The 13528-nt window shown below is 38.4% G+C and overlaps 1 protein-coding gene across 13 annotated transcripts in view; it reads left to right on the top strand.

Annotated features, from left to right (window-relative positions):
- ERC2 (ELKS/RAB6-interacting/CAST family member 2) overlaps positions 1-13528 on the top strand; it is a 923107-nt gene that overhangs the window by 274148 nt on the left and 635431 nt on the right. For all 13 annotated transcript variants that reach the window (XM_043587674.1, XM_043587670.1, XM_043587678.1 and 10 more), the window contains one exon: positions 11323-11397. In XM_043587674.1, coding sequence (XP_043443609.1) covers positions 11323-11397 — 75 coding nt within the window. The remainder of the gene's footprint in view (positions 1-11322; positions 11398-13528) is intronic.

The raw sequence follows: 13528 nt of genomic DNA, 5'->3' as shown, positions 1-13528 counted from the left end.
GCACCCGGGTGGCTCAGTTAGTTAAGCGTCCAGCTCTGTTTCGGTTCAGGTCATGATCTCACTGTTGGTGGGATTGAGCCCTGTGTTGGACTTCTCACTGACAGTGTGGAGCCTGCTTGGGATTCTCTCCCTGTCTCTCTGCTCCTCCCCTGCAAACGCATACTCTCTCTCTCAAAATAATAAATAAAATAAGCATTTGAATAGTGAGGTTTCATTTTTAACTTTTGGTATTAATTTGTTTTATTGTGTATGGACAAAGAATGTGGCCTGTATCACTTCTGCCTTTGGAATCTGATTAAAGTTTTTTTTGGTGGTCTGTTACATGCTCAATCTGTTTAAATATTCCATGGAATCTTGAAATAGAGGTCTGTAGGATCCAAAGTTCACTGTAATTACCTCTCAGTTTAATCTTACTAATTATATCATTATATCATTTAAATATTTTAGGTTATTTCTTAAATAACCTTGATTTATCAAAAGTTGAGAAGGATGTTAATATTTGAAAGTAATTATTTTTTCCCTCTATTTCTGCATGCCTAACCATGCTTATCATTTACGTTTTAATATCTAATATGGGATATCAGTACCATACAACTGGTATTGAGATGAATCTCTTTAAATTTTCAAGTCCTCAAGAAAGGAGTGAAAAATGGAAGATGGAATTGAAGGAGAAATAGGGAGATGACTATAATGAAAGAAGCCAATGGAGATATAGGTGTCAGCTTCAAATATCAAATCAAAACCATGTGGTGAAACATGGGCAGTATAGCACAGTGGTTAGGAGCAGAGGCCCTGGACCCAGACTTCTCAGGACAAGTTCCAGGAGTGCAATTCAGTAGATTGTGCAGGTTACTGACTCCTTTATGATTCCATGTCTTTGAGTGAAACATGATGATAATAACTGTATCTGCCTATGGAGGTTATTATGATGATTAAACAAGTTAATATTTGTAAAGTGTTTAGAAGGGTGCTTAGCACATAGTAATATATAAGTAACTATTAGCTATTACCATCCTTCACATCAGATTCCTTTTGGTCCAAAGTATTATAGAACTTCTAGGCATATAAGTGCAATGTCATTTATACTCTTTCAGTCAGTCAGTATTTATTGAGCACTTACTTTTTGCAGGCACTATGTTAGTTACTGGGAATATAACGGACATACAAAGTCCCTGTGCTTATGGAGTTTACCACCCAATGGTGAACACAGACATGAATCCACTAATTTTATAAGTTAGTGTCAAATCGCAGCCATTTTCAGTGATATAAAGGAAAGGTACACAATGCTATGAGCGTGTATCTGAGGATGCAGGATGTAGACTAGTCTGAAGGGTCCACTAATGGCCTTTCTGTGATGTATTTGTAATCGATGGCTTTGTGACAAATACTCAGTGTGTGAAACAATGAACACTTATTATCTCACAGATTCTGTGGGTCAGGAATATGGGAGTTGCTTAGCTGGATGGTTCTGGTCCAGAGCTTCTCATGAGGTTGCAGTCAAGCTGTTGGGCAGGGCTCAGGCATCTGAAGGCTTCACTGGGGCTGGATGATCCACTTCTGCTAAGGCTGATTCACATGGCTGTTGGCAGGAGGCCTCAGTTTCATAGTGCATGGGCCTCTCCATAGGGTAGCTTGAGGTATTTTCATGATGTGGCAGCTGGATTCTCCCAGAGCAGGTGATCCAAGATTGTGAGCAAGAAGGAAGCCTTGTCTTTTATGACCAAGCCTCAAAAGTCACAAATGTCACTTCTACTATATTCTGTTTGTTAGACTGAGTTACGTAGCTCAGTCCAGAGTCAAGGGGAAGATATTTAGGCTCCACCCTATAAAGGGAATGTCAGAGAATTTGTAGACATTTGAAACTACCACATGAGGAATTTTTTTTTTTTTTCTTTCTGAGATGGCTAGGATGAGTGTTGAAAATGTCCTGGACCAGGATTGACAGATATATTTTTTTTTTCTGTAAAAGGCCAGATAGTAAATATTTCCAGCTTTGCAAGGTCATATGGTCTCTGCTATAACTACTGAACTCTGTCACTGTAGCATGAAAATCATAGACAATATGTAAATTAATGGAAATAACAGTGTTTCAATAAAACTTTATTTACCAAAACAGATGGTGGGCTGGATTTGGCCTGTGGGCTGTGGTTTGCTGATCCCTGTACACAAAAAGAGGACAAAAAGGGTAGAGGATTATCCCAAGCAGAAGAAACTGAATGTTTCAGAAAGAAAAGAACTGTTATGCAGTTAAAAATGTAAAGATACCTAAAACAGATTTGTTTTTTTTTCATGTACTGTGTTTCATGTACTGTGTTTATTGCAACATTGTTTGTAGTGAATAAAAAGAGTGGGAAACACTTATTTATACAGATAAATTTTGAAAACATAAGTATTGTTGAGGTAAAAACCAAAATGCAAAAGCTTTGTGCAAGGTGGACAGCTGGCATTTATGTAAATTAAAAAAGAATGCACTCTGTTGTTAAATTTATACTATTTACAAGGACATACATATTTTCTAAAAGCACAAAAACATGCATGAGAAATATACCAACTTTTAGATAATGGTTTCTCTCCAGAAGAATGGAGATAGGGAGGGCTGTGGGACTCCAACAAGTTCTGTTATGTTTATGGTTTGAAAAAAATTTAAATTGTGGTTAAATACACAGAACATAAACGTTATCATCTTAACCACTTTTAAGCATACAGTTCAGGAGTATTAAGTATGTTCACATCATTGTGCAAGCAATCTCTTGCTCTGTACCCATTAAACAACAGCTCCATTATTTCCCTACCTTCAGTCCCTGGCAGTCAGCATTCTACTTTCTGTTTCTGTAAGTTTGGCTACTCTGGATACCTCATGTAAGTGAGATCATTCAGTATTTGTCTTTTTGTGACTGCTGTGTTTCACTAAATGTAATACCCTTAAGGTTCATCCATATTGTAGTATGTGTTAGAATCTTGTCCCTTTTTAAGGCTAAGTAATATCCCATTGTAATTATGAACCACATTGTGTTTATCCATCCATCTGTTGATGGATGCTTCCACATTTTGGCTGTTGTAATAATGCTTCTATGAACATGGGTATATACACCTAAATCAAAGTTTTGATGAAAGAAATGATGAGTTAAATAGTACCCTTTGCAAATATAGTAGCCTGAGACTCTTTCCTCCTTCTATTCTCCCACAGCACATTCCAGTCAAACTTGACTCACACTGTCCACCAAAACTGCTCCAGTCACTGTTACTAATGACCTGAGTGCTGCTCAGTCCTGTGGTCCATCTTCTGGCCTCCTCCCATTGACTTCTCAGCAGCAGTGATAAGAATATCAATTTTGCATCCTGGACTCCTTTCTTCACTTGATTTCTGGGATGGTATACTACTGGTTCTCTTCATACCTCACTGGGATTCCTTCTCAATTTCATATGCTGCTTCCTCCTCACTTCTCAGACCCCTTAATTTGGGTCACCCCTGGGCTCAGTCTTCTTTCCTCTCCTCTTCTTTCTATGCACAGTCCCCAGTTGATCTTACCTAGGCTCCCAGATTTAGGTACTATCTATTGGATGATCCTAATTTTTTATTTGTAGCTCTTCTCCCCTCAAATCCAGCTCGTATGTCCATCTGCCCACTGAGTTCTCCACTTGAATGTCTTATAGTGTCACAAATGTAACACATGCAAAACTAAACTCTTGGTTCCCATAACTCCCACTTCTTCTCTCCAATCTTCCCTAGCTTGGTATTCCAGCTGCATTCTTCCTGTTGTCCAGAATACAAGTCATGAAGCCATCCTTTACTTTTCTCTTTCTGGGGTCTCCAGGCAATCTATCAGGAAGTCAAGTCAACTTCACCTTCAAAACATGTCTAAACTCAGTTCTTTCTCTTTGCCTCCATTCTGTCACCCTGGTCCCAGGCTCTATCATCCTTTGCTAGGGTTTTCCCGTTGCTTATTACTAGTCCTTATGGTTCTTCCCTTACCTCCTTCGTCAACCCCAAATTATACTGCAGTCCAGCAGGCAGAGTAATTTAAGGATGTACTTTATATTGTGGTTTGTCTTTGCTCAGAACCTTCCAGTGGCTTCCCATTTTTCTCAGAGTAAAACCAGTGTCCAGACAATGACTCCAGATGTAGAACTCACCTTCTCATCATCCTGCACCCCTGCATATCTCTGACCTACTACTTTCCCATCCCTTATCCAGCGCTAGCCAGGTACTTAAATGTTTGTTATTCTCTCTGCTTGGAACATCTGTACGACTGGTTCTCCCACATCTTATAGATTTTTGCTCAAATGTCACCTTTGCATGAAGTTTTCTGATCACCCTATTTAAAATTACAATTGATCCCCTCACATAGTGTGTCCTGTTCCATCTTTCTGACTTATTTTCCTTTAAAGCACTTACAAACTGGTTTGGTCTCCTTTTAAAATTATTATGCCTCTCTCTTGTTGGAATTTGAAATTAAAAACCCATAAGGGCTGGGGTATCTATCTGCTTGGCTCACTGCTGTATTTCCTATATGCCCTGCATCAAGTTACTATTTGAATATATAAATCTGGCATATCTTAAGACTGATGTAAGTAGGTGTTTGAGATTATAGTGTTACTTTCCTGTCAGCTTCTTCAATTGGTTTTATCCCTCAAGAGTGATAACTTAAAAATATGGCCTGAGATTCTTTGGCACTTTTCCCTAGAATTGAGCAGGCTTGCAACTGCTTCAACCAACAGAGCATGGCAGAGGTGATGCTATGGGACTTCCAAGGTTAGGTAATAAAGGGCCATGCAGTCCTTGGCTTATTTGCTGGAACACTTGCTCTTGGCATCTTTACACCTGAAAGTAAGAGGTTGATACCCTGATGCTGCCATGCTATGAGGAAGTCTAAGCCACATGGAGATGCCATATACAGGTGTCACCATATATAGGTGGCAATTCTAGCTAAACCCAGCTTTCAAGTCTTCTTCCAACCACTATACCATATACATCTTGGAATTGGATCCTCCAGTCCCAGCTGTTCTAGCCCCTGACATCATGCTTTAGAAACAAGCTTTCCCTAGTCTACCCTTTAGAAGTTCATGATCTAGAATTCATGAACATAATCAAATGGTGCTAGTCTGGCACCACTAAATTTGGAGTGGTTTGTTCCATAGCAGTAGATTACTAGGACAGTAAGGGAGAGAGGTCAGATAAAAATAGTGGATAGAAAGTCAAGATTTGAGGTGTTTTTTTTTTCCTACTGAAGAAAGTAGATGGTGTGTGCGAACGTTATTCTTCCAGTTTCATTTTGGAAGCTAGTGTCCATCCACATTAACTCACTAGACTCTAGATTCTCATTAACTGCCAAGAAATGTCATACCAATGAACTACTTGAGATTTCATGTTTAAAATTTTGAGTTCTTGGTATGTTTCCATATTGGTCACCTGGAGGAGCTGGCAGTTTTAGACTAGCTATGGCCAAGTGAGTAATGAAATTATGGGAAAATATATAACCTGGGTTTCTGTGTCACAGTAAGATATTAAAGTTTTTGATGCTGCCAGTTTTCTTTTATTTTTATTATGTTTTTAGAACTGAGAATTGGTGTGACTAGAAATTCCAGCCAGAGATCAGCATTTCAGAATCAGCTGCCTATTAAAAATCTGGATGTTCTCAGAAACCTAGTGATACAGCTTCTTATTCTGTAGCTCAGAGTAGGGAAGAGGTGTGCCCAAGGCCTCAGGCTGGGACTGTGGGCTCCTGACTCTCCACTCCCTGTACAGTGCCCTTTCCTCTCAGTAAGTGTTTTTTTAGCCTGTAGTCTGGTTCAAAGATGAACCCCCAGGTACTGGACCAGGTCCTGTGAAGCAGCTGAAATGCTGCCCACCGTTTTGTTTGTATGTGCTTTTGTACTCATTTGTAAAGAGAATCTATACCTTCCATCTAATTCTTACAGAGATCAGTGACCCAGAAAAGTATAAGTCCACTGTACTTGATTAATACTGTCGTTTAAAAACTACCAGAGTAAGTTAAATCTTGTACTACCTCATATCTACATCAGATGCTTCTAGGGGAATTCTTTAGTTAAGATTAATCCATAATGGGCGCATCTTTCAGATAGTTAGGCATAGTTGAAGCACCCACCAACTGACACATCTTACTGTCAGTTTAGAAAAACTTGGTAAGCTCTCACACATTAAAATCACTTTTGTGATTCAAAAGCAACAAACAACACAGGGCTAATTAGGTATTATTTTTCCTTGTAGCCATTGCAGTAAAGGCAGAGAGGGCTGGGATCTTTACAGAGAGAGCCTGAAAGCACAGAGGCTAACTTAACAGAGGTTTATTTTTCACACACACCACCATCCCATGTTGGTGTTCAGTGACCTTTTTATATGGCATTTCAGGAACTCATTCTCCTTTTCTCTTGGGGTTCTACCAGTGTCTTGGGTCTTGGAGTACTTTACTTCTAGCCAGGAGACAGGAAAAGAGGGAGAATTGAGGACAGGGTAAAAAGTATTTATGGAAGTTGAGTTCCTAATTTCTGCCCATGTCCCACTGGCCAGAAATAAGTAATTTGGCACCATCATCATTGATACATGGGCAGTGGTGGTGGTGCTTACTAGAAACACTCTACTTTAATGAAGAGGAGCACAAATCTTCTTGGTTGGGCAGTTGCTACTCTCTGCCACAGAGTGAGTGTTTTAAGGATGCTCAGTCTCAGAGGTGGATGAAGTGTCTGAGATGGAACTTTCAGACCATCCATGATGTCTGCATGTGGATTACAATCTTCACTTACCTGACACCTTAGGAATTAAGGTGATCCTCAGAAACTTGAAGTCAGGATTGATTGAAATACAGTGTAGTTAAGATAGGAAAATTGCAATTTTCAGGTAACTGGAGATTTTGTTTCGTTTTACATTTTAAGGAGTGATGACACAGCGTAAGGACCTAGTCTTGATTTTGAGCTGGTTTACATTATAATGGAAATTGTATAATTATAGCAAAGAAAACTCTTTCCATTTTTGCAAAACTATTGCTACAAGTTTAGCTTTGTTATTGCATGTTTGCTCAAAAAAATGTTTTTGTGCTTGGCAGAAATTACAACACATACCTTTACTCTATGGTTTTTATTTTCTATTTGTGTTACTTAGTTGCGTCTTAATTATTTTTGCTTATTTTATGCAAACTTCTCTCCTCAAATTATCTTATGATTTTTATTCTGGAATTTGGTTTGGCTATGGTATGAAATTACCATGAATTCGTTTCTCAGATTTTTTCATTACGATGCTTTAAAAAATTTTTTTTAAATGTTTTATTTATTCTTGAGAGAAAGAGAGACAGAGCATGAATGAGGGAAGGGCAGAGCAAGAGAGGGACACAGAACCAGAAGCAGACTCCAGGCTCTGAGCTGTCAGCACAGAGCCCGACCTGAGGCCCGAACTCATGAGCCGTGAGATCATGACCTGAGCTGAAGTCGGACACTCAACTGACTGAGCCACCCAGGCGCCCCTCATTTTTTTTTTTTCAACGTTTATTTATTTTTTTGGGGACAGAGAGAGACAGAGCATGAACGGGGGAGGGGCAAAGAGAGAGGGAGACACAGAATCGGAAACAGGCTCCAGGCTCTGAGCCATCAGCCCAGAGCCTGACGCGGGGCTCGAACTCACGGACCGCGAGATCGTGACCTGGCTGAAGTCGGACGCTTAACCGACTGCGCCACCCAGGCGCCCCAAGGTGCCCCTCATTAAGATGCTTTTGATACATATGGATCAGGATTAGTGACATGTGAAGTGTTTTTCTTCTACCCCTTACTATGGAGGAACTCTGACAAGTGACTTACTGTCCATTTTTTCATCTGTGAAATTTTATTAGTCCAGCGTGTACTCCCAAAAATCTTGGAAGTAACATTGAGGGCTAAAGAAGCTTTCTTTGGAGGTTGAATTCCTTATGTGATTCACTCAGTGGTATGCTGGAACTGGATTGGACTGGTCCATGAAAGTCAAAATTGGAAACTTGTTCTAACAGCTGATGTTACAAATTAAATATATAAACTGACACCTGGGTGGCTCAGTCACTTGTGTCTGACTTCAACTCAGGCCATGATCTCATGGTTCACAGGTTTGAGCCCTGCATTGGCCTCTGTGCTGATAGTTCAGAGCCTGGAACCTGCTTCAGATTCTATGTCTCCCTCTGTCTCTGCCCCTTCCCTGCTCATGCTCTGTCTCTCTCTCTCTAAAAAAAAAAAAAAAAAAAAAAAAACAAACCTCAAACATTAAAAAAAGTTAAAAAAGAAACATTGTATTAAAACTCATAATTTCCTATTTTTTTGTTACATTTTACTGTTATCTGTAAAATGAACACAGATAACAGTATTTTTGATGTTATTACATGTAGTTGGTCCATATGGTATAAATACTGTACAATAGGGTACTATTGTGCCTCTCTTCCCAACTTTGCATTCAGTGACACCACTTAGGTAATTTGAAGTTGGCCATGGTGGGTGCTGGTTGTTAAATAAATATTTACCAGTAGCCAACTTGACTCACCACACAGAGGTTTGATTCTCCATAGCATGATATTGAGGCTTGAAAAAGAGAAGTAGTTAGGCATTTATCCAAGGGATACAGGTGTGCTGTTTCGAAGGGACACATGCACCCCAATGTTTATAGCAGCACTATCAACAATAGCCAACGTATAGAAAGAGCCCAAATGTCCATCGATGGATGAATGGATAAAGAAGGTGTGGTATGTATATACAATGGAGTATTACTCGGCAATCAAAAAGAATGAACTCTTGCCATTTGCAACTATGTGGATGGAACTGGAGGGTATTATGCTAAGTGAAATTAGTCAGAGAAAGACAAAAGTCATATGACTTCACTCATATGAGGACTTTAAGAGACAAAACAGATGAACATAAGGGAAGAGAAACAAAAATAATATATAAAAACAGGGGAACAAAACAGAAGAGACTCATAAATATGGAGAACAAAATGAGAGTTACTGGAGGGGTGTGGGAGGGGGATGGGCTAAATGGGTAAGGGACACTAAGGAATCTACTCCTGAAATCATTGTTGCAGTATATGCTAACTAATTTGGATGTAAATTTTAAAAAATAAAAAATTAAAAAAAAAAAGAGAGAAGTAGTGCCAGGGACATTGTAGGTAATAAAGGAAAGCTGCTTTTTAAAATGTAATATAATATAATATAATATAATATAAGTATAGTATAATTTTTTGTTTTTTTTAGGTTTATTTTTGAGAGAGAGAGAGAGGGAGGGAGAGAGGGAGAAGCAGAGAGAGAGGGAGACACAGAATCCGAAGCAGGCTCCAGGCTCTGACCTGTCAGCACAGAGCCTGATGCAGGGCTGGAACTCATGAACTGTGAGATTATGACGTGAGCTGAAGTTGGATGCTCAACTGACTGAGTCAGCCAGGCGTCCCTTTTATTTTTATTTATTTAATTTTTTAAAAATGTTTTTTAAATTGTTTTTGAGAGAGAGAGAAAGAAAGAGAAAGAAGGAAGGAAAGAAAGAAAAAGAAAGAAAGAAAGAAAGAAAGAAAGAAAGAAAGAAAGAAAGAAAGAAAGAAAAGAAAAGAGAGTGAGTAGGAAGGGGCAGAGAGAGAGGGAGACACAGAAGGGAAGTTGCTTTTAAGGTCATTCCTTCAGAAAATTTCTGCCATTACCATGCAGCCTAAAAATGACCAGTATTGCTGGGTTATTTTAGAACAGGGCCTCCAAAAGGACACAGGCTTTCTTTCTGTCTCTATTCATAAGATGGGTTTGGTAATACTTGACTCTGTATCTTCCAAGGATATGTTAGGGAAAAAATGTCTTTGTGAGACCATTTTGAATAATTAGGAAGCACTAATTCAAATTCTTCTCAAATTGGAGGTTGAGAAGTAGTTTTGCACAAGTTTGCTGGTGTGTGCCAGTGATGACTTTGGGAAGAAAATATGCTGTATTCCAGAGCTGTAGTCGTGATTTTCCAGGGCTGGTTCCTAGACATGTGCACCGTGTTCCATGACCAAGTCTTCTTGGGCCACTGGCAAATAAGAACAACATAATGGGATATGGGCAAAGATTGCTTGTTTTATTATCCTGGGAAGGATTATCTTTTATTGTGGAATTCTGTTTTTCTGGCAATACTTACATTAATATGTTCTGTCTTTATGAGATGGTGATGATAGTAGACGGTAGTGGTGGAATGAGATTTCATTTTAATACCTTTCCTTGGAAAAGCTAGAAATCATGTTAGTTCTCTTCCCTAAAGCCAAGGTAGTTTTTTGTTTGTTTGCTTTTCATTTTTAATGTCTGTGGCCCAGTGGAATGTGAAGGCCTAGAACTACTTCATGTTGAATTTAAATGATTTTTCTGGAAGCAAATAAATCTTATGAAATTACTCCATAGGTGACTAGTATCAGTGGCATGGACATGCGTGAGCACTGTTGTTTTTTCCTCTCATTGGCTGCTTTCATAAAACTGTTTATAATTATTACTAAGAAAATCAAAGTATAAACTGAACAAATCTTATCTTTATGTCTTCTTCTGCCAAGGCAACTTTCAAAGTCTTTACAGAACTGTTCTTTGGAGAAGAGGCATAAAAAAAGTGAGCCTTCAAGTTTAAAATTGTGGTTATGTTGCTTGCTTTTTACCTGAAGTTATATTTGTCATATTCCAGAAGTTCTTGGGTCTGCATCTGGCTTTAACCATTTTTGTATCCTCTCTAACACTGTTGCTATTAATGCCAATTTTAATTTCTTGGCATCATGAGTGTATAAACATATCACACACAGATGTGATTTTGAATAAGGACCGAAACTGTAAATTAGGAAGCAAGATATTCACAGGGTTTCATCACATCAGTTCATTCCAAAAAGTAACACAGTTGTACTGAAAAGGTTTTAAATTGCTCATTTCAAACCTACCTCAGTAGCAAAATGCCATGCGTGCAGTGGATTTGCAACCACGTTAGTCATTTTCTTTCCTCCGTTTCCATGCTGTGTTTGTATTGGGAGCACAGAGAAATGTAATTCAGTAAATTATGATTTGATGGCTGGGCAACAGCCCCAGTGTTGAACAGTATTTGGACTATGATTACTTGCTGGCTTTGTCACAGTTGACATTAATTATTGATGGAAGTTTCAGAAATAGCGCATGTGCCAGGAGGTTTTCACTGGAACGCAGGCTCCAGGCAGGAGTGATGCTAAAGAGGGTGGGGGAAGAGGCACCTGTGGCTTGTTTATGTCTGTGCACAGCAAACCTGCACCCGGTGGGCTGTGTGGTACCTGTGTAAAGGTCATGGTGTAACGGAAGGATGAACCGTCAGGCTTATTTCTATCGTGTTCCTCCACAGGAATTGCACCGAAGAAGCCAACTTCAGCCGGAGCCAGCCAAGACGAAGGCTCTCCAGACTGTCATTGAAATGAAGGTAGGAGCTGTTCACATTTGTCAAAAACAGCTGTGCCTCCGGAGTTTGTTCTAACTTGATGGTGCCTAACATAAACACTTGAAATGAACCTTGTGTTTTTCTCTAGGCACCCTGGCGGGTGCTTTTCTTCTGGATCTTTTTGCTTTCTTGGGTATATTTAATTTATTGGCCCTTTAATTAGGATGCCTTTTCTGGGCAAAAGAATAAAGGACTCAAGTATCCCTTGGCTGAAAGGAGGGGTGGGTTCATTTCCAGAGCATGGCCAATGCTTTCAACCCTAGGGGAGGTTTTGTGTGTGCTTTAAAAGGAAATTTCTAAAGCTAGAATAATTTTTTTCCCCCTTTTCATTCACATTACAATGAAAAGATATCTTAAGAAACTAAGGTTTGGCAAAGAAGTTGACTTACATTCAATGAATTAAATAATTAAAACTGTGCTATCAGGAAAATGTACTTTTCAAAGAATAGTACTTTCCCAGGACTCCAGTATTTTCTCCTAACCAAGTCTGGAAGTAATAATAACTTATTAAGTACTCATAACATAGCTGTGGAAGCATAGAGATATGCTATTTAAAAGAATTATAGATCCTCCTGGATGGATTTAGGGCATTTAAAGAATAATGAAATAAATGATGATGGCTAAGCCATGATGTATGATTAAGAAACAGATCTAAATGAAACCCATTGCTTTGTCAGTATCTAGAAATGTAAATAAAGGTTTTTTACTTTCAGTGTTTGCCAGAGGGAAGCAAATAGTGTTTATCTTAAGAGTAAATAATTCTTGATTTAAATTGTTTCATGAAGAAAAACATAACAGTGATGTTTACAATCTGATAATTCCATACTTGAATTTAACACTTGAGAGTTTGCTGGTCACCATTAGCCTACAAGAGAATTCCGAAACTTGCTGATAGGATAATGATTTTTCTGTCTTTTATAGTGTATGATTTTGAATTGTCTGCCAAAAAATCCCTAAGTCCTGGAGAAAAAGAAATTAACACCAGCTATTGAATTTTTGGCATGTACAGTTCTGACTTAGGATTTTTTTAAAGGTGTTTTCTTTTTGTTTTCTTTCTTTCTTTCTTTCTTTCTTTCTTTCTTTCTTTCTTTCTTTCTTTCTTTCTTTCAATGACAATGTCTTCAAGTGAATTTTTGTGGAAATAATGTAGAACATTTGCTTTGAAACTGTATGTCCCCCGAGTGGGGTTACATGAGTCAAGGCACTCATAATGCATTTGCAGCAAATTGGTTTGAAAAATATCAAAGGGACCAAATGCCAATAAGAATGAACAATACTTGCTAATCTTGGCTCATCAATTCAGTTTGAATTTATGTAATTTGAACTTGTTTTGAAAAGAAACTTATCATTCTACACTTGTGGGGGAGTGTTTCATAACTGAGATTTCTTCCTCACTTTACATTGGAACCAAACCTGAAATTTGGTTAGGGCTTTCTCTCTCTCTCTCTCTCTCTCTCTCTCTCTCTCTCTCTCTCTCTCTCTTTAAAGAAAAGAAAAAAGAGAAAATATTTTATTTTTTTGTAAAGAGTCACTCAATGTTTCTTCCACCCACCTGCATGCCTGCCATTCTGGTCTCTGGCACAGTTACTAATGGAAAAGAGGATGTATACAGAATGTATTTCCAAAGTATCTTTTCTTTTTAAAAAGAGTGAATTCCAGGAATCTTTAGAAAAATCAGGAATGACATCTCTCCCAGTGCATTGGGCATTATCTTTGTAAAGGTCTCTATTCAGACAATTAATACTTTTTGGTGACTTTTAGAAGTAGAAAATCTGTTTAATTTCTACTATTTCTCGTATCGTATGTTTTATTTGAAAACAATAAAATAGTAAATAAATACACCCATTTATGCTATCTATACGGGAAGCCATAAAAACATGATTTTTAGGGCAAATCCACATTCATATATTATCAGTAAATTGAGTGTGGAGTTTTTCTTTTATGGATGCCCATGATGCTGGCTTATAAAACACATTTTTAGGACAAATGATGATCAATACACTTGTCAGGGACTTGAGCCAGGCGTTTTTCTGTTGTTGTTGTTGTTGTTTTGGATGTGTATTAATTTACCAAGCACTGCCTTCTGTTTTGTCAGTGGAGAAGTCTGGGTCCC

The sequence above is a fragment of the Prionailurus bengalensis genome, chromosome A2, assembly GCF_016509475.1.
Source record: "Prionailurus bengalensis isolate Pbe53 chromosome A2, Fcat_Pben_1.1_paternal_pri, whole genome shotgun sequence".
Classification (NCBI taxonomy): Eukaryota; Metazoa; Chordata; class Mammalia; order Carnivora; family Felidae; genus Prionailurus; species Prionailurus bengalensis.
The sequence above is the reverse complement of the archived record's forward strand: the minus strand, read 5'-3'. Positions and strand labels throughout refer to the sequence as shown.